Source organism: Oncorhynchus masou, chromosome 26 (genome assembly GCF_036934945.1).
Source record: "Oncorhynchus masou masou isolate Uvic2021 chromosome 26, UVic_Omas_1.1, whole genome shotgun sequence".
Lineage (NCBI taxonomy): Eukaryota > Metazoa > Chordata > Actinopteri > Salmoniformes > Salmonidae > Oncorhynchus > Oncorhynchus masou.
In genome coordinates this window covers 6539916-6561226 of record NC_088237.1, presented here as the reverse complement: position 1 = coordinate 6561226, position 21311 = coordinate 6539916, and the positions used below count along the sequence as shown (strand labels likewise).

The following is a 21311-nucleotide window of genomic DNA, read 5'->3' as shown; positions in this document are numbered from 1 at the left end:
TGCAGATCAAGTTTAGTAAACTAGCCACCATCCTTTAGCCCATCTTCCCCTTCATGTGAAGCCTCAAAGCATGCATGAGGATTTACATACATGTAGCATAGTAATTTGTTCAAAGTTTGGTCTGTGTTAAAATTCACATTTGATGTGAGTTTCATGCTGGCTGAGAAAGTGTCTAAATTTAGACTCACTCCACACATAGTAACATTTAGATTTCACATTGTTCTCAGACAGCAAGCCTTTCATAACAATGTATTTTGTCTGTGCTTATAGAAGTTAAATGTGTTCATATGCATAAGTGTCGAGGTTTGTTGTGTAAATCATTTGCCCAACGTGATGGTTTCAGTGCCCCTGTGAGAGACCCTTCAGGTCAAGAAACCCCGTTGTTAAGGTTAAAATGTAAGAGCAGTGATAACAGGAGGAAAACAAACAACACCGTTGGTAAAATTGATTAGTGTCTGTGTATTGGCGACGGCATATGTAGACAATGTTAATAATGCACCATGACGTCTGTCAAGAAGTAATATTCACGTTTTGATCTATTAAGAAGTGTTGCTTTACCGACGAATGTTTCGTATTTTATTGTCCCTGCCGCCATATTGGAAAACCCTTCCACCCAGTGACATCATAAAGCGTGTTCCTTCCGTCCGATGTTGTGTGGACCTGATTCAACTGAATGTTAACTGCTAGGAGACAAAGCAATGAAGTAATCCCCCCCGGATCAATCAAATTGTGTCGTATTTAACTGTTTAGTAACTGAAACATAAACCACGATTTCAAGGTATGTATGCTATCTTGGTCTAATATGATTTCTAGGTGTCTATTTTTCTCTCTCTCCAAATAACGTCGTGAGTAATGTTCTGAGCTGATTCGGTTGGTCCGTCTGTTCCATTACCAGGGCACGATCTGGTTCTGTCTCACCAGGCAGGTTATGCCCTGTGTGGTTTAGCTAGCTGGCACGACCAGGGTCTGTACTGTATCGGACACTGACCCCAATTAATAATTAGGCTGCTTCATGTATGTAGTTGAAAGGCTAGTCGGTTTGTGAAATTATGGTTTCAGATTTCTGTTTTAGAAACCCGTGTGTGTGGTATATATGTTTGTTTTTGTGTAGCTCGGTTTAATGTGATACCTAGTTAGCCTCTTGACACCGACATTGTTATTAACTTGGCTGGCTAGCTAGGTTAGGGTTAGCATTTGGCATTACCTAAATGGGCTCCAAATTATGAGTAGTTTGAAATAGCTACTATTTTAAGGCAAATCAATGTGTCACCTTAATCCTGGATGTTGCTCGTTAGCTAACTACCCGGAAAAGTAGTAGCCAGCTTGCTAACGTTGGATCAGGAAATAAGGCTACTGTAGCTAGCTAGCTTTCACGCTAATCAGCTAGTTAGCTATCCAACTGGATAACGTTCAAGCTAGAAAACGAGTATGATACTGCGGTAGCTTTTTTTTTGTCTAGATTCCAGACATAAATATGGTCCGCTCACCTGTAAAATCGAATTATGTCTGTAGTTGCTACAATATTGGTGGAACATTTGTTGTGGTTTGCTGGTGGCTGAATGAATAATGATTAATTCCCCATTTGTTTCTTGTTCTGGGTTAGTTAATTTTAATGAACACTCAATGTGCAATAAGCAGTTTTATTTGTAGGCTAATTATAAAGGCATTGTTGCTAATAAAATAAGGTTTACTTACTGTGGCAACCATGAAACTGATTATTAATTTGATAACCAATAACAATGTATTGTGATCTAGGCTATATTTCAATCATACATTGGGAAATTATACTCATGAAATAATTACATTAAATTATCATCATACCTACTTTGAATATGAATAAAATGTCACAAATTAATGTCAGACTATACATTTTGTCACAGAGGGGGCTTAAAGGACCCCAAAGTTAAAATCATTGCTGGAAGCAATGCACACCAACATTGAAACCCATTTAAATTAAAAAGTTTGGGGTGGGGTACCACCTAAATAATGGTAGGCTAGTATCACTCTACATTCCTCAAACTCAACTCTGGACCTCAAAGCCCATTCCACTGCATTTTTGTTTTCCCTCTCTAATCAGGGACTGCTTTAGACTTGGGACACCAGGTGGGTGCAATTAATTATCAGGTAGAACAGAAACAGTGGGCTTCGGAGCTCGTAGAGTAAGAGTTGAATACCCCTGCTCTACACTGTCGTACTGCTAAGCATGTCTAATATATAATATAACCTAACACATCTGTTAAGGGTAATGTGAGGTCCGTTGTGTTGCCGCCTGACATGTTAAAAACAAGTTGACAGGCTAGAATCTGTTTATCTGCTATTTGCTGAAATATTGATGTTTATTGAATTTCTCTCTCATTCCAGATCCTACTAGAAAAGGTGGAAACTTTGACACATTTGTAAATGGAGAAAATGGACTACAAGCTTGCTCTTTCTGAACTGGACAAACAGACTGAAACATTGGTGTGAGAAATGCTCTCACACCCATGACTCATTAACTTTTGTCAAGCTGCATCAGAATTGGATTTTTTTCGCAGAACTTTGGTCAGCTATCATGGATGGAGAGGAAGACCTCTCTCTTAAGAGTGAAGAAGATGTAGTAGATTCAGAAACTAATGGCATAGAAAACAAGAAAAGAGAGGCGAAAGGAACATGTCTAAAAATTGAGGGGCAAGATGGCTACGTGTTTAAATCATACAGCATTGCCCCCCATGACACTGCAGCTGCAAAGACCTCCTGTCCATCTAAAACACTGGCTAAAGACTCTTCCCCCGTGGCTTCAATTCACGAGGAGGAACCAGACAATTTATCTATTTCTCAGGTTGATGGACAATTTAAAATGAATGGGTCTGTCAATGAAACAGGTGAGGCATGTGACAAACATAATTCTCTTAGGCCTACTTCTCCAGCCATTTCAAACAAAAGCCTAAATCTAAACACTGAGGTCAAGATAGAAAATGACACATCTGAACATATTGAGGAAGAGGATCCAAATAGTATGGAGGAGGGGACCCAAGAGGATGAAAGGTTATCATATGATAGTTCTGTAGGCCCCTTTGTTACTAGAGACAATACAGATGATTACAGTAGTATGCTTAGTGGGTACACAAGCACTCTTTATGATGTAGCGATGGATGCTGTCACTCAAAGCCTATTGTCATCCATGAGAAGTCCCGCTAATGCTAATCCCAGGAAGAAATCCCCTGCCTGGAACCATTTCTGCATATCTCCACGTGATAGTACCAAAGCAATCTGTATGTACTGTATGAAAGAGTTCAGTCGAGGTAAGAACGAGAAGGACCTCAGTACAAGTTGTTTAATGCGGCACGTACGAAGGGCTCACCCCACTGTGCTTTTACAAGATGGCGACCTCTCCTCAAATACTCTGACTGCTTCTGCTGCCTCATCGGTAATATCCCCCTCAAATAACGGAAGCCTGGCAGCTAGCATTACTACTCCCGCCACACGAAAGAACTCCTCACCGTCCACCTCTTCAGCAGAGGGCTCTGACATATCATCATCCAAAGAAGTGTTACCAAAACTCGAACCAAAACTAGAACAGGGTGCCAAAAACGAAACTGGCACAGTCTCATCCTCACATTCCAACGACAACCATGAAGAAGCGATGGATGGAGGTGGGTCTGAGCGCCTCGCTGCAACTCCTAAAAACTCAAGTTCTCGTAGAAGATCAGCTGTGTGGAAGCATTTCTACCTGTCACCTGCTGACAGTTCCAAAGCAGTGTGCATACACTGCATGAATGAATTTAGCAGGGGTAAAAATGGAAAGGACTTGGGCACTAGCTGTCTGATTCGCCATATGTGGAGAGCCCACAGAGAAATTGTCATTGAAGAAAATGGACAGGGCTCCAACATCCCACCACCATATACAAACCCACCAACGCTATTGTCTCGCTGTCAGCTGCATCAGGACTCAGTAGTGGACATTAAAAAAGAATCCCTCTTCGCTCCATCCTCCCCAGAAACAATATCTGACGAAGTGCCCCATAACGAAGATGAAAGCATGGATGTGAAGGAGTCTAACACAATAAACCAATTGGAACAGGATTCCTCCCTCAATCTCTGCTTTGGACTTCGAGATGAGGATGTTCCTTTACCTTCCTCACCGTGCGATCTGTCCCTTGAGGGCTCAGGCCTGAAAGAGGATCCGACAAGTTCAATCTTCCAACAAAACAAAAAAATAATGAAACGGGTGAAATCCGAAGTGTGGCACCATTTCATCGTCTCTCCAGGGGATCAACTTAAAGCCCTCTGTCGATACTGCCCCTGTGTCATCAGCCGGGGGAAACGGGGCGACTTCGGAACCAGCTGTTTGATGAGGCATCTAATGAGAAGGCACCCTGATGTCCTCAAAAACCAAAAAAGTACAAATGATAAGGACTCCTCACCTCATCCCTACGCTATTCTTTCTGCCACTGAGGCTGTTCCAGCCAAACTGACAAACAGCCCTGCTAAAGAGAAAAAGCCACATAACTCTGTGTTCAGTAAAAAGACATCAAAGTTGTGGAATCATTTTTCTATTTCCCCTTCCGATCCCACTAAGGTGGTTTGTTTGCACTGTAGCCGCACAATAAGTCGTGGCAAAAAGACGACAAACCTCGGAACTAGTTGTTTATTTAGGCACATGCAGAGATTTCATGGAAATGTTCTTGAAAGTAACAGTACTATCTCAGGTGATGTGCCGTCTGCTGAAATTCACGTTAAACACGAACTCATGGACACTTCTGTGTATGACGAAAACTGTGAAAGATTTGATGACTACCATCCGGTTGCCAAAAAAATCACCAAACTCGTTGCTGAAATGCTTGCACTGGATCTTCAGCCATCAGCCCTAGTAGAGAACACTGGTTTGAACCGACTACTGGAGTACCTTCAACCTCAATATTCTCTACCCTCCTCTTCATATTTCACCAGCATTGCCATACCAGACATGTATGAGAGGGTGAAGGAGGTTGTTCTCACACACCTGAAAGAGGCTGAGAGTGGTATCGTCCATTTCACAACAAGCATCTGGGTCACGAGCCAGACTCGGGAATTTCTGACTCTTACTGCCCACTGGGTTTCATATGAATCATGTGTTAGACCTCCGGGTGAGGACTTTCACTGCTCTGCTCTCCTCAGTGTGTCACAGATAGACTGTGACCATGACATGCTCAATATACAGAAGCAGCTCGAATACTTCTGGGACACCTGGATCAGCTCCTTAGGGCTGAAGAAAGGATTTACTGTAACCGACAACAATGCCATTGCAAACGTCCTGGAGGACAACGACCATGTCATCGTGCAGTGCTTTGGACACACCATAGACCTAATTGTGAGCGAAGCCATAAAGAGTCAGAGGATGGTTCAGAACCTTCTCAGCATCGCTCGGAAGATCTGTGAGCGAGTGTATCGCTCAGACAAAGCAAAGGAAAAGTTGGCTGAACTGCAGAAGGTTTACCAGTTACCTGAAAATTGCCTCATCCAGGATGTTCCCTCAAAATGGAGGACATCCTTCTTCATGCTTGAACGTCTGGTGGAACAAAAGAAAGCGGTCGACGAGATGTCGATAGAGTGCAACTTCAGGGAAATGATCAGTTGCGACCAATGGGAAGTGATGCAGTCGGTGTGCAATGCGTTGAAGCCCTTTGAAGTGGCCTGCAGGGAGATGAGCAATCGCACTGCCACTCTGGGTCAAGTCATACCACTGATACACATCCTCAACCGAAAGATAGACATGCTCTTCGACGAGACGATGGGCATCGACAACATGCTCAAGTCTCTGAAGGAAGCGATGGTGAGTAGGATGTCATCAACCCTACGCAACCCCAGGTACACTTGGGCGACAATGTTGGACCCGCGGTACAAGGCTTCCTTGTTCACGGAGGAAGAGGCGGAGCAATGCAAACAAGACCTCATCAGTGAACTTCAGGTGTCCCTTTCTACCTCAATTGAGACAAAGCCTTCACTATCCAACGGATGTGGTGGAGAGGTCCCAGCGTCATCAAATGGCTCTCCCTCAAACAACAAGGACAACCTCTGGGCACTCATGGATGACATCAGACACAAGATAAAACAGGAGGACAAGCCAAAATCATCAGAGCTGGCAGTGCTGGAATACTTGGAGGAGGACATACTTGATCAAAGCTGTGATCCACTGGACTATTGGAACCTGAAGAAGTTACTGTGGCCTGACCTTGCCAAAGTCGCTGTCCGCTACGTGGGCTGCCCTCCCAGCATTGTCCCAGCAGAGATTCTGTTCAGCACAGCCAGTGTGAACTGCACTCTGAATCAGCCCATGCCATTACTAGAAAACATGGAGGGGCTGCTCTTTCTAAAGGTCAACCTACCGTTAATTTATTATCAGCACTGATTAAAACCATTGCTTATGAGCTCTTTATCAAGGTCCAATTCATAGAACTGTGAAATGACCCTTTTATATTCAGGGGTAACTAAAGGAGAATACGTAGATATACCGAGGTTCATTTTCAAAACATGAGTGCATTTGGAATTGTTAATTGCATTAACGTGTACTACTGTTGAAACACTTTAGAACTTGCATCAGTCAGCAACTCAGTGACGTATCAGGGAGGGAGGGGTGCATTTAGCAGTAGGGGTTGTGAATATTTGTTCCTGTGTCTTTTTTTCAATGTCAGTTGTCTTCTCTCTCCTTGTGCCTTATCCAAAACTAATTCAGGTCAAAATGCTGTAAATACTTGCGCAAATCAAGTCTGTCAATTTAAATGGCTTAATTTTAAACAATGCTGGGTTTTTTTTTCTTAATGAACACATGGCCCAAAAATAAATGCTGTGACTTAAAGATGTTAAGTTTTGTTATTTAATTATTTCATTGTGAATTTGTGGCTCATGGTACTGTTGATTTAGAAATTGCTTTAACTTGCTGAAATATTTAATATTATGCAAGATATTGCCGTTTCAGAAGCAATTTGTTTGAAAATGTCTATAGCACAATTTTAAGCTTATTTAAGGGATTAAATTATGGGTTGTCAAGTAATGTACATATGTATAAATAATGATTTCTGAACTTAATTTGATAAACGTGGAACCATGCAAATTGTTGTCATTTGTAAATAAAGGTTTCTTATGTGATCCTTTGTTCGTGGTTTTGTATACAAAATTGGACCTGTTCGGTAGTGGACATTGTAGCAAATGTTTACGCACCACCTGCCAGTTTCACTTAGTATTCTCCCTACAAAACATGACCCAGACATCCCACTGTCATGGGGAACAGTCACCAGGGAATGTTTAAATGTAACCTTTCTGTAAACAGTGGTCTCTAAACATGTAATAGTGCCTCAAGTACTGCCTTGTAAGTCAACACACAGGACAAGTTTCCTCTTCAGTTTTATTCCAAAGATCACGACAAGCAGTTTTGTTCATATAGGAAACCATAAACACATTAAAATAGATCAATAGCATAATGAGATCTTCGAACTTATTTCAGAAAAATAAATGCAGTTTTGAAGGATGGCAGTTATTGAACTGGGGTTATCTGATCACTTTGTTTGAAGGAAGTGTTAAACAGTAAACCAGTAACCTGGTTTGGTGGAGTAAAAGTGGATAAGTATATTGTATTGGATCATTTTCAGTTGAAGTAATAAAAGGCCTATATACACACACTTTCTCTGCATGTGAATGGTTAAGTTGGCCTTGCCAGACACATTCTAGTCATTTCCATATTAAAAATAAAGCAGGTGATCCTTTCGGCTTACCCTACCAATACCTGGCTCCAAACAACTTATAGCCCAAAAGAGTGATTGAGTGTTCTGTTTTCAATACACTGCAATTTAGTTTTGGTTATTTACAATTTGGTCATAGGAAAAAAATCAATCCTGAAAAACGACATCCCTGTCAGTTCAACTGGGACGCTCAGGGTCGGGTACTCTTTCTAGCAACACCAGTTTGTCTCCCAGGTTTATACTGAAGAAAGGAAACCGAAAGGCATTCAACAACATGTTGCTGTAACCTTGGATGAAGGCCAAAGGCATGTGGGAGTCTTTGAGTAGTGCTATCCGAGTGGCATTGGCCTCCATCAGAACATGGGAGTAGGTTTTCATATCAGGGTGTCCAGGGCCAACGTCTTCTCTCTTGTCATACCTGACAATAGAACACAAAGCTGAATCATTAGAATGCCTTTAGAAGGTTGGAAACAGTTATATTCCAGAATAGAATACCTAGTCAAACTAACCTCCAGTTTCTGTTCAGTTCTAAGAAACGTGACACTCCAGTTTGGGCAGCAAATACATCAATATGAACAGAGACATCTGAGGAGAAGCAATTGATTACATACAGCCTTTAATCAGTGTTTCTGCAACCATGATACTTCCCTTACCGTCTGATATAAAAAAAAGTATAACCTCTTATCAAGGGATATAGTTGTAAAAAAAAGTGGGTAAACACTGATAGCAGCGAGTAAATTAACGCTCCCTACTATATACATAATACATTTTTCCGCAAAAGGTGGTGAAAAGTTCACTAAAAGTAAAAAAGGTGTGTAAACACTGTTTACCCTCCACTACATCACTGCTCTTACCTGATGTAGATGGTACTAGTTTATGTAGTACCTGCACCCCCCTGCCTCCAGGGTAGTTGTGATGGGACACGTACAGAGATATGCTGGAGTATGCAGCATTTGTCACCAACTGGCCAACCACGATTAAGGAGCCAAGTTTATACATCCAAGATTTGTGGTAGTTGTTCAGACTGTAGGACCGAGAATTAATAGGTTCAACATTATTAATTAATGTGGTATCTGTCCACACTTAAAGTATGCCCCCCGACAGACAATTGAACTGTGACCCCATCCTGAAGGCCAAAAATGTCAATAAGCTTCTACCATGTTGTTTCAACATTATACTAAACCTCCCTGAACAGACAACACTCATGCCAATAACAGCCTCTCTCTCCTTACATGAAGGAGCAGCCCCGTGCAGCCACTATATTCAGCACAGGGAAGGTGTAGAGGATAAAGCGTAGCTCCTTATGGGGCAGGAAAGAGTAGAGCAGGATAAATCCTACAGTCGGCAGCAGCAGGGTGCGCGTCCGTCTGTCCAGTAGGCCTAGTGGGATGAACAGAACTGCGCAGCCCAGGGCACGGGGTAGAGCAGAATAGAAGTACCACAGAAAGGGGGAGGTTTACTGGGGGAGAAAGTCAAGGAAAGATAGCAACTTGTTTTCAGATCAAAAGTGGGCTCTCTGTGATGAGTGGAAAATGACCCCATTACTTTCGTAATATTATCACAAACGTTGATACTAACTCAGAATCGATCAAGGAGAAGCAGGTGTCAAGCTGCATTGCATGATTTCATTAGTTGACTGTGGGCATTATTGTTAGGGGTTTATAACAAGCATTTAGTGAATTGAAGGATATTCCCCAATTGGAGCTCTTGTTCAGGATGGTGTTGTACCAGAGTACCTGGCCCTCGGGCCAAAGCAGCTTATTCCAGAAGAATGAGTCAATGCAGACAGTCAAAGCTGAAAGAGAGAAGATAAAATTAGACGTTCATCTAAAGAGCACATATTTATGACATTTCTAATCCTGAAAAACTACAGGGTATGTATGCATTTGTTCCAGGCAAGCTACAGCACACCCGACTCATCTAACTACTATAGCTTAGCCAGCTGTGTTAGTGCTGGGCTGGAGCAAAAGCCTGCACACTCTGTAGTTATCCAGGACCATAATTAGTGTTGCTGATAACAGATTTACCTAGTGACAGAGCACCTGCAGGAATGGCATAGTAGAACAGTTGAAGGATCCCCAGCCTCCTGCTCAGTAGTGACATGAGCAGCATAAGACCCAGGTAGAGACACAGTTCTGATCTAAACACGATGATGACGAGCGCAGAGAGACAGATGAAGGACCCATACCTCTGCCCCATCCATGCAGTGAACGCCAACAGAACTAGGAAGAAAACAGAACAGACCATTTAACTGCATAAGATAATCATCAGTGAAACTGCTGGAAGAAAGGACTTAAGATAGACTATATACACAAAATTAGGTGGACACCCCTTTAAAATGAGTGGATTCAGCCATTTCAGCCACACCCGTTGCTGAAAGGTGTATAAAAAAAAAATCAAGCACACAGCCATGCAATTTCCATAGACAAACATTGGCAGTAGAATTGCCTTACTGAAGAGCTCACTGACTTTCAACGTGGTACCGTCACAAGACCCAGCTTCGAACAATTTAGTTAATCAACTTATGCCCTGCTAAAGCTGCTCTGGTCAACTGTTAGTGCTGTTATTGTGAAGTGGAAACGTCTAGGAGCAACAAACAGGTCAGCAGCGAAGTGGTAGGCCACACTAGCTCACAGAACGGGACCGCCGAGTGCTGAAGCACGTAAAACATTTTTTTGCCTGTCCTCACTAAAGAGTTCCAAACTGCTTCTGGAGGCAACGTCTGCACAATAACTTTGTCGGGAGCTTCATGAAATGGGTTTCCCTGGCCGAGCAGCCGCACACAAGCCGAAGATCACCATGTGCAATGCCAAGCGTCGGCTGGAGTGGTGTAAAGCTTGCCGCCATTGGACCCTGGAGCAGTGGAAATGTGATCTTCGGAGTGATGAATCATACTTCACCATCTGGCAGTCCAACGGACGAATCTGGGTTTAGCGGATGCCAGGAGAACGCCACCTGCCCCAATGCATAGTGCCAACTAAAGTTTGATGGAGGAGGAATAATGGACTGGGGCTCTTATTCATGTTACTTGCTGGGCCCTTTGTTTCCATGTAGGGAGTTCTTAACACTACAGCATACAAGGACATTCTAGATGATTCTGTGCTTCCAACAGTTTGGGGAAGGTCCTTTTCTGTTTCAGCATGACAATGCCCCTGTGCACAAAGCGAGATCAATACAGAAATGGTTTGTCGAGATTGGTGTGGAAGAACTTGACTGGCCTGCAGACGCCTGACCTCAACCCTATCAAACACTTTGGGATGAATTGGAACACCAACTGCGAGCCAGGCCTCGTCGCACAACATCAGTCCCCTACTTCACTAATGCTCTTATGGCTGAATAGATGTCCCCGCAGCAATGTCCCAAAATTAACTGAAAAGCCTTCCCAGAAGAGTGGAGGCTGTTAATTAAAGCAGCAAAGGGGGGAACCAACTCCTTATTAACACCCATGATTTTGGAAAAAGGTGTTCAATGAGCAGTTGTCCACATACTTTTGGTCAAATAGTGTATTTTAAAAGGTGCTGCACCTAGAATTGTTCACCAATAGCATGTGTAAGCTAGGTTAATTGCAACAGCACTAGGCTCCAGTCAAAACAAATCTGCCCCCTCACCCAAATCCATTTTCATGTAACATGGGAGACTCGCAATTGAGCCTTACTTTCAGTTTTGGTCCTCCAGCTTTAAACAGCTGTACAAATTGTATTTTTTGTTATCAAAAATATATTTCACATTGATTTAAATGGTTCAATGATTCCCTACAATATGCCATGCTTGTTTCCTCACTGAAATTGAGAAAACAATGTAGAATTGTAGCAACCAGGAAACGGCAGAGTAATTTTTACATTTGGCACTTGATCCAATATCCACTACATATAACATAGCCAAAGTCAAAACAGCTCTCCCATTTTGACAACAGGTGCCACTCGGCAGGAGAAAGCAATAGGCGAATATCACAGCCAATCACAACGCTGTGGGTAAGTAATACTGTGAAACACCATCATTCCACTATTACTGCAGATATATTATGGACATGATCTGAAATTACAATGGGAAAAAATCCTTTCTGTAGCACCTTTAACACATTGGCGGACATTTTTATTAGAGGTTGACCGATTATGATTTTTCAACCCCGAAACCGATTATTGGGAGGACCAAAATAAGCCGATACCGATTAATCGGGCGATTTTTAAAAATGTATTTGTAATAATGACAATTACAACAATACTGAATGAACACTTATTTTAACTTAATTTAATACATCAATAAAATCAAATTAGCCTCATATAAATAATGAAACATGTTCAATTTGGTTTAAATAATGCAAAAACAAAGTGTTGGAGAAGAAAGTAAAAGTGCAACATGTGCCATGTAAAAAAGCTAACGTTTAAGTTCCTTGCTCAGAACATGAGAACATATGAAAGCTGGTGGTTCCTTTTAACATGAGTCTTCAATATTCCCAGGTAAAACGTTTAAGGTTGTAGTTATTATAGGAATTATAGGACTATTTTTCTCTATACGATTTGTATTTATGTTCTTATAGGCACTTTAGTATTGTCAGTGTAACAGTATAGCTTCCGTCCCTCTCCTCGCTCCTGGGCTTGAACAAGGAACACAACGACAACAGCCACCCTCGAAGCAGCAGAGCAAGGGGAATAACTACTCCTAGTCTCAGAGAAAGAGTGATGTTTGAAACGCTATTAGCGCGCTCCCCGCTAACTAGCTAGCCATTTCACATTGGTTACTCCAGCCTCATCTCAGGAGTTGAAGTCATAAACAGCAGAGCTGCTGGCAAAACACACAAAAGTGCTGTTTGAATGAATGCTTACGAGCCTGCTGGTGCCTACCACAGCTCAGTCAGTCAGACTGCTCTATCAAATCATCAGACTAAATTATAACATAATAACACACAGAAATACGGGCCTTTAGGTCATTAATATGGTCAAATCCGGAAACTATCATTTCGAAAACAAGACATTTATTCTTTCAGTGAAATACGGAACCGTTCCCTATTTTATCTTACGGGTGGCGTCCATAAGTCTAAATATTCCTGTTACATTGCAACCTTCAATGCCATGTCATTTTTACGCAAAATTCTGGTAAATTAGGTGGCCCAAACTGTTGCATATACACTGACTCTGCGTGCAATGAACGCAAGAGAAGTGACACAATTTCACCTGGTTAATATTGCCTGCTAACCCGGATATCTTTCAGCTAAATATGCAGGTTTTAAAAGATATACTTCTGTGTATTGATTTTTAAAAAAGGCATTGATGTTTATGGTTAGGTACACATTGGAGCAACGATACGCACCGCATCGATGATATACAACGCAGGACACGCTAGATAAACTAGTAATATTAGTCATGTGTAGTGATTATGATTGATTGATTGTTTTTTTATAAGATAAGTTTAATGCTAGCTTTCAACTTACCTTGGCTTACTGCATTCGTGTAACAGGCAGTCTCTTGTGGAGTGCAATGTAATCAGGTGGTTATAGCATTGGACTAGTTAACTGTAAGGTTGCAAGATTGAATCCCCCGAGCTGACAAGGTAAAAATCTGTCATTTGGCCCATGAACAAGGCAGTTAACCCCCCGTTCCTAGGCCGTCATTGAAAATAAGAATGTGTTCTTAACTGACTTGCCTAGTTAAATAAAGGTGTAAAAAAAAAAAGAAATTATTGGTTTCCGATTGTTACGAAAACTTGATCGGCCCTAATTAAATCGGCCATTCCGATTAATCGGTCAACATCTATAATACAAATTAAGAGTTCAGTATTTTCATCAATATTTTCATCCAATAAATGTGTATACTATAGTCATGTCTTTAATATATATCAGTGTCTCTTACCTATTGGCAGTGCAAATACGTTGGGGAGGGGTCTCGTGCTGTAGAACATGAGATGGAACTGTGAGGCGCAGGTGAGACAGAACAGTCCCGCAACTGTCGACCCGAACTGCCTCCGAACCTCCCTCTGCATGCTCCATAGAGCTAATGTCACACACACTCCCAGGCAACCTCGCACTGGATAGCAAAAAAGGTACACATCAATACATTTGAGTAAGTGGACTGATTTGTGCCAGACCTGTCCAGCTGTACTTGATGTAGTTTGTCTGGCACTATGGAAACAATTGAGTCGTCCCAAAAATCTATTGAACCTAGGTCTTCTCTATTGCACTGCTGTTATGGATATCATATAATAGTAGCAGGACTTACCCAGCAGTTGTGTGTAGAATTTAGAAGCCTCCAGTAGTGACAGCAGGTAGAACAATGGGGAGCATACCGTTGATATGAACACAGCACCAAGGCATGTCCGTGGCACCACACCAGGGAATTCATGGTGGTCATACTGGTGAGACAGTGGGAAGATAAGCAATGGAGTTCTGGTATTTACATTTTTTTTTTAACTAGGCAAGTCAGTTAATTACAAGTTCTTATTTACAATGATGGCCTACCCCGGCCAAACCCGGACGACGCCGTGCCAATTGCGCGCTGCCCTATGAGACTACCAACCACTGCCGGATGTGATGCAGCCTGGATTCGAACCAGGTACTGCAGTGTCTTAGACCACCCGGGAGCCTAAACTATTTGTCATTGTTTAGGTGGGCACAAAATGACTTACGGGCAGGTAATGTTGTAGAACGCTTTATCAAGAGATAGTGTAACACTGTCAACAAGCATTTGCACCATGCATGTGTAAAGAGAGATTAATGTTAGCCAACTTTTAGCTAGCTACCGTTAACGTTAGTTGGCTGTTGTATGCGTAGGTCTGTCTTACCTTTTCAAAATCAAGTCTGTGATAAAGAATATCATGCACTGCTTGTAAGTTGAAACTCTCTTCAACTTTTGTAAAAGGGCAAATAAACAAATGTAATAGAGCCACCGAAATGAGTACAAACAACAGTGACTTCCCAGACGCAGCCCTCTTCTCTGCCATGACGTGAACGCAAATAGGAAGTTGACGCATGCGCAAGAATATGGAAATATTAATTTATTTTTCCACGTGGGAAGAGTGAAGACCGGTGTCCCGCGCGTGGCAGAATATCATTGGTACTTACAGTGATTGACGGGCAAAATGGCAAATCACGACAAGCCACACTCGTACCAAGAGCCTGCCCGGAAAAAAGTAGCTATTTTTTCTACCTGCATGTACATAATACTTTCGAATGCTTTGCATAGATAACGCTAGCTAACTTCCAATGAATTGTTTTATATGTGGCTGGACTCTGTGCTGCATGTTTTTAGGGATAGGAAGTTTGCTGGCAAGTGGCTAAGGTATAACGTTAGCTATGATGTGAAACTTCGAGTCATTCAACTGCTATCCATCTAACGTTACTGTAGTTAGCCAGAATGCTATCGTTCCGTCAATTATTGTGGCTATTTTTTAACCTAGCTTTTATTTTACTATCACAATGCACCCATGCAAAAGACTTAAAAAGCTCATGTCATACCTGCAAACAGATAGCTGATAACTTCATTAAGGTAAGTTTGCAATGTTATTCTGTGCATAATTTGCCTTGGCTAGCTTGGCAGTACTATCAATTGGTCTGATTCAAACCACAATCAATTGATGTGCTTTTATTTACCAGTGGGCAACCAATGATGGAGTATTGTGCTTGAAATGCGTTAATGTAACTAAGCCCTCCTGTTCTGACCTTGATGTAGGCTATGCAATATGACTGAACATCATAACACCAGTATACTAGTGAGTCAACTAACGTTAGTCAATTAACGTTAGAGTCAGACCAAATAACTAGCTAACATATGTGTGCTCTTTACACCCACGTTACCAGACACAGTGCTGTAGTACATTTTCACCATTGATCAAATGACTGCCATAATATGTGTCTGGTTAGCTAGTCTTCATCTTCACACTACTTGTACCAACAGGGATTGGACCAAACAAAAAAGCAGAACTTTGGTGGAGGAAACACCGCTTGGGAGGAGAGGGCACTTTCCAAATATGAGACGAGGTAAGATTCCTATACACCACTCATCACACAAATGATTCCTTCTAATGCTGGACTGTTGCTGTGCTTATCACACATCTGTTTGCTCTGATCAGTGATTGCTAAACCTATTTGTCATGCTGACCAAGACCACGTATTTTCTGTTGACCCAGTGGCACAATAGAAGCTGATTTCTCTGTCTCCTCTTCCCTTTCCCTCCTCCCCCTCTCCTCAGTGAGATCCGCCTAGTTGAGATTCTGGAGAATCTGTGTGAGAGCAGCAGCTTTGACTGTAACCACATGGTAGAGGAGCATGAGGACCACTTTGAGACCTGGTGGTTCAAGAGGTGAGTACTTGACCTGAGTGATCAGCTAGAACACGAGGGCAGCACATGTCCCATGAGCGCAAAACCCCTTACTTACTTAGGCCTTTTACTTCTCCTGGAGCATAGGCCATTGACATCAGATTTCATGACCCCTTATCACTATATTTGTCCTTGTAGAATATCTGAACTTCCAGGCTACAAGTCAATGGTGTATTGTGATTTGACATTTCACTCTTCCAATCCAGGCAAAATAAGCATCCTGATCTGTATAAGTGGTTCTGCATTGATACCATCAATGTGTGCTGTTTGAAGGGAACATTTGGCCCTGATTGCAATGGTAAATACGTACTCCTCCAACACCACATTTGACTAATACCAACCAGCCATGGGTGAATGAGAATCACCTGTTTCCTTCTGACAGCCTGCGTGGGGGGTTCCGAGAGGCCTTGCCATGGCAACGGTGTGTGTGACGGTGATGGAACACGAGGGGGTAATGGCAGGTGCAACTGTGACCATGGTTACAAGGGGGAGTTCTGTCTGGATTGCATCGACGGATACTTCAATGAAATTAGGAACGACACGTTTTCACTATGCACAGGTATTTGGTTTATTATGTTTGTATGTTATTTTTTAACAATGGTCTACACAAATCCATTCCTTTCAGATCTAAGCAATGTGCCTAGGGGACAGGCTAGGGGTGTATTTGGAGCAGGGCATGCATCTCAGACCACCTTTCCCACTCAATCCCATACACTACAGAGTGCCACTCCTCCTGCAAGACCTGCACTGGTCTAACCAATGAGGACTGTGAGAAGTGCAAGACTGGCTGGGGGGAGGATGACAAGGGGGCCTGTCTTGGTGAGAGAGACATTTTTATACTTTTCTGTGGCATAAGTACTTTCCCTGTCATGAATTTGACATCAAGATCAAATTCACTTTTCCTGTTGCTTCTCATTGTGTGACACTAGATGTGAACGAGTGCTTGAACGACCCTCCTCTCTGCAAAGAGGATCAGTACTGTCTGAACACAGATGGCTCGTTCTCCTGTAAAGGTACTGTAAAACTGGTTTACTACTTAGTGAGAGGACCATATTTACTATATTGTTGGATGCATACAGCTATTGTATTAGGGACTGAAAATATAAATATGTATACTGACTAAGCTTTTTGTAATAAACTTTAAACAAGTATTAACATTTGAACTCTGTGTTCTCCTCTCTGGTAGGCTGTGACAAGGTGTGTTCAGGCTGTACTGAGGCAGGGCCTGATAAGTGCCAGAGCTGTGCTCCTGGGTACCAGGACACAGAGGGGACCTGCACAGGTAGGGAGTCATGGTTAACTGCGCTTGTGGAGTGTGTCTGAAAGTGGGCTTTGCAAAACAAGTGGGAGGATCAACACAAAGTGTATCGAAAAAGTAACCGCTTGCTTGCTGCTTCCTTGTAGCATTTTAGCTAAGCCTAACCTAAACCTCATTCTCATAACGTGCCACGTTACTTTTCCTGACATACCTAACCGGCTTTGCTAAAATGCTACAAGGAAGCAGTCACGCAAAAGTCTTGAGTGGCAACCAATCTGCCCGCTTTTTTTCACGCAATGTCCACTTTGTCACATTCCATATGCAGTTACCCACACTTGGAGCTAGGACATCTCACCTTACAGTATGGCCCCGAAGTATCTTCCTTTCCTCTCTCCCTCCCTTCATCACTTCTTTGTCATTTTATTCATTATTTTATCCTTTCTTCCTTCTTTCCCTCCTTGATGTTGCCACCTTCAGTTGTCCAGCCTGTGTACCCTGTTGGCCAGTAACAGAGAGGCAATAGTCTTGGACATAGAGTAACTCGTCCACAATGGAGGTTTGTCCATAGTCTGGACACTACCTTAAAGGCAGGACGATACAGTACATTACCACTCACAATGCTATTTCTACATGCTCAATCTAGATCCATGTTTTAAATTAACTTTGTTTAAATATTAAGCAAATATTAAGCAAAATTAACAGATACTTTGCTTAAATATAGTTGTTATGCTTTAAAGATGCACTATGCTGAAATCGCTCCACCATTGCCTGGTTGCTGAAATTCTATTTGTTTGCCTAATTTCAGTTTGTGACATGTCAGGCAAGTATAGTGTAGAGAATCATTGTACCATCTAAACTGCTGTGAAATATCTTTTCCATAACCAAAAATATTGTATTTTCAGCTGTTTGAAGCTGGTGTACAAAACCGAAAGTAAAATACTTAAAAACAGGAAGCATAGAAATAACACCCATGGAACAGATCTACCGCTTCATAGACTTGCTTCCAATGAGAATGACAGATCTGTAACTCACATTTCTATGTGAATTTGGTCGGGTCACCCAAAAAGTAACATATTGCATCTTTTAATGACATATGAATGACATGGATGTTGTTGAATGCTTATTGACATGCTCGTAACTCCTTGGCGGTCTGTGACATTTAAGATGAGGGAGGACGATTATTTGTTTTATGAGCATGGCCTTATTTCTATTACAGCATATTGGATGACTGTCATTCGTAATTTATTCACCCAGCCCAATGTAACAACGATAGGTTTAGGCTACTACATAATACTCAAATTTAGCAAACAAGACTTTCTTTTGGACAACTTCAGGTATATTTATCCCCATTCCGTTCGCTTCCGTTTAAAATGTTTTTCAACAGAATTGCCGGAATGAATATATTCATAGCACATAGCACTTTCATAGCAGCCACATACGAACAGCATGATAGTTTTGTGCTTTGTATCGCATCTACGTACTCTCCTCGTCACTTTTTCACTTGTGGACTTCAGTGCAAACACATCAGCTGTTAGTGACCAGGCGGAAGAAAAACTTTCCAAGCAGCACCTTCATATCATAACTGCTACACACAGCCTACATCCCAACACATTAGTAAATCTGCTACAATCATGCAGTTCAGCATTTGCACCGGCGGGTCCTGGTGGCATTAAATTACTAAAACTTAAAGCTTACCTTGACTTGGAAGAGTTCCAGTGTTGGATAGCTATAGCTAGCTAATTAACATAGCATTCCTCTGTTTCAGTGTAAGATATACTAGCTAGCTGCATTCACCAGCAAAGTGAAAATGAAAGAAATACATATATAGCTAGCTCTCTTGTTTCTCCTTAATTTTTCAAGATATTTCAAGATATTCATTTGTTCAAAACTGTTCTTCTATTGTATTCTATTTTTGAGTCACCTGCTCACCACTTTTTATGCACTGCAGTGCTAGCTAGCTGTAGAGTATGCTTTCAGTACTAGATTCATTCTCTGATCCTTTGATTGGATGGACATGTCAGTTCATGCTGCAAGAGCTCAGATAGGTTGGAGGACGTCCTCTGGAAGTTGCCTTAATTACTGTGTAAGTCTTTGGAATGGGTTGAGAACCATGAGCCTCTTAAGTTTTGTCTTGAAGTCTGTGTACTCAGAGGAGGACGGAAACACCACTGTGCTACCCTACAGAGTGCTGTTGGGGCTACTGTAGACCTTCATTTCAAAACAGTCTGTTTTAATCAATTATTTGGTGACGTGATTATATTTTGTATAGTTTTATGTAAAAAGGATAACTTGTTTTAATGTTTCACTTTTTTATGAAATTCACTGAGGATGTTGCTGTACAAATTGCTGTACAAATGTTTACTATACAAATACTTTTCCAACTGCTGATGTAAAAGGGCTTTATAAAACCTCTGTCTGAACCTCATCCCCAAAACAAATTTTTCTGGAAATTGAAAAAAATGACCATATTTTCCCATTGCCGAACAAACAATTATCAAACTTCAGGAGCTATTTTGAATATGTTCTTGGTTATAGAGTCATGAAATTAGTACACTGAGGGAATTTAATGCTTTTAATAAATGTAACATTTTTAAAATAATTGTCAGAAAGTCATTAGACAGTGCTGAAACCCAATTTGATGGTTGATCTGTTTAGATGTGAACGAGTGTGAGCAGCCTGACACTGTGTGTACTGCGGCAAACCAGGAGTGTGTGAACAACAAAGGAAGCTACATCTGTATCTGTGCCAGTGGGTACGAGGAAAAGGAAGGAGTCTGCGTCACAATGCCTGAGCCAGGTAATCAATAATAACGGTCTTGACCAGTTGATTTATGATTTTAAAATGCTTTTTTTACATGACAACACACTTTAATTGAGTGTCGTTAGTTATCTTGTGTTATTGTTTCATCTAACTGCATTCTGCATAATAAGTCATGTTGACCACAACCATGAATTAAATCCAAATCAGGTTTAAGTACACTGTAGTTACTACTACAGTAACAGTATACTCTCTGAAATACTGCAGGTGCAGTTGTATCAGATGACTCTTGGTTCTCTTGGTTGACACTGTATTTGACATCAGTGCATGATCAAGCAAGTATGTGTTTGATGTTTTTCTCAAATTCTATGTCCACAATGAGGTCATTCCTTTTGCAGCGTACGCTATACATAAAGACAAAATAAACACCACAAGGAAAGGATATTGTGTTGCCTTGTACAGTATATGAGTTGAGGGGTGTGGGACTTCCAGCGCTGGTCAGTTATTTTCAAGTGCTTGTGGTTTTGTCTTTTTTACCTTCAGAGGAGAATGAGGAGGTGGCTGACACAGTGAAACGTCCAGAAGAGCATGTGGACCTTTGACCTCAGGAAAAGAACCAATTGGAACAAACCAGGAAGACCATTTGGAGTAAATGTATTAGGTGGTTGTGACCTGTGAGACTACACCACTATAGCTCACAGCATCAAAATATCCTGAGGCCACTACTTTTAAATAACTACATGGCAGTTATTGAACACTTGACATGCATACTGCACTCTTTACAGACTTTTATACCTGTGGATTATGGATGGACAGCCGACAAAATAAAGGTTCAACCCCCAAGTACTCTGGTTCTTGTTTTTGCCTTGTTTTTATATTCATGCAGGATTTTAACGTAATTCAAATAAAGTTTTTGAGAACAGAAATGATGGTGCATAGGTCAGATTATGGATCTTTCTGGATTAGCAGTGCCTAAAACATCCTCTTGGGGGCAGTCAATGCAATTCAAAAACTGTTGTAGTTTTCAAAATTGAACTCAGAGTGGCACCCTAACCACATAGAATAAATCTCAGCTGTTAGTTGGATGAATCGGCAGAATGAAACGTACTGTTTTGTTTGAGATGAAATGGATCAAATGTGTTATTATTTTAGGGTTAGGCAATTGAAAAGATTGACGACCATGTCTTGTGGCTGAACTAGTGAAATGTGTATGTTTTAGTATGAACCTGATCCTAAATCATCAAATCAACTGTTGTCTGCTCCTGATCAAAGGCCGCATATCATATCCAACTA

General features: G+C 41.5%; 3 protein-coding genes across 4 annotated transcripts; 2 read left to right on the top strand and 1 right to left on the bottom strand.

Annotated features, from left to right (window-relative positions):
• The first annotated feature begins 526 nt into the window (after positions 1-526).
• On the top strand, positions 527-7104 carry zbed4 (zinc finger, BED-type containing 4). Its single transcript, XM_064938226.1, has 2 exons — positions 527-778; positions 2362-7104. Exon 2 carries the CDS (start codon positions 2552-2554, stop codon positions 6365-6367), a length of 3816 nt encoding a protein of 1271 aa, XP_064794298.1. The 5' UTR covers positions 527-778; positions 2362-2551; the 3' UTR covers positions 6368-7104.
• Positions 7105-7341: 237 nt separating this feature from the next.
• On the bottom strand, positions 7342-14637 carry alg12 (ALG12 alpha-1,6-mannosyltransferase). The gene is made up of 9 exons (XM_064938222.1): positions 14469-14637; positions 13907-14039; positions 13541-13714; positions 9722-9916; positions 9387-9489; positions 8927-9151; positions 8549-8718; positions 8204-8279; positions 7342-8112 (listed from the first exon to the last, which is right to left on the bottom strand). Exons 1-9 carry the CDS (start codon positions 14625-14627, stop codon positions 7872-7874), a joined length of 1476 nt encoding a protein of 491 aa, XP_064794294.1. The 5' UTR covers positions 14628-14637; the 3' UTR covers positions 7342-7871.
• Positions 14638-14794: 157 nt separating this feature from the next.
• On the top strand, positions 14795-20864 carry LOC135514699 (cysteine-rich with EGF-like domain protein 2). Of its 2 annotated transcripts, XM_064938223.1 has the most exons (11): positions 14795-15172; positions 15581-15663; positions 15875-15985; positions 16210-16301; positions 16386-16562; positions 16724-16822; positions 16933-17016; positions 17190-17285; positions 19917-20057; positions 20286-20357; positions 20562-20864. In XM_064938223.1, exons 1-11 carry the CDS (start codon positions 15041-15043, stop codon positions 20618-20620), a joined length of 1146 nt encoding a protein of 381 aa, XP_064794295.1. In that variant the 5' UTR covers positions 14795-15040; the 3' UTR covers positions 20621-20864. The 2 variants fall into 2 exon arrangements, with proteins under 2 accessions (XP_064794295.1, XP_064794296.1); XM_064938224.1 differs by lacking the exon at positions 20286-20357 and having other exon boundaries at positions 14797-15172.
• Positions 20865-21311: the final 447 nt, after the last annotated feature.

Coding starts and splice junctions, on each gene's coding strand:
- zbed4 (XM_064938226.1), top strand. CDS start 2,552: ATGGATGGAGAGGAAGACCTCTCTCTTAAGAGTGAAGAAGATGTAGTA.
- alg12 (XM_064938222.1), bottom strand. CDS start 14,627: ATGGCAGAGAAGAGGGCTGCGTCTGGGAAGTCACTGTTGTTTGTACTC. Junction 9,917..13,540: donor CGTATTTGCACTGCCAATAG/GTAAGAGACACT, acceptor TTTTCTTCCTAG/TTCTGTTGGCGTTCACTGCA. Junction 8,280..8,548: donor ACTAGTACCATCTACATCAG/GTAAGAGCAGTG, acceptor GCTTCTCCTCAG/ATGTCTCTGTTCATATTGAT.
- LOC135514699 (XM_064938223.1), top strand. CDS start 15,041: ATGCTATCGTTCCGTCAATTATTGTGGCTATTTTTTAACCTAGCTTTT. Junction 15,173..15,580: donor TAGCTGATAACTTCATTAAG/GTAAGTTTGCAA, acceptor TTGTACCAACAG/GGATTGGACCAAACAAAAAA. Junction 16,302..16,385: donor ATTTGGCCCTGATTGCAATG/GTAAATACGTAC, acceptor TCCTTCTGACAG/CCTGCGTGGGGGGTTCCGAG.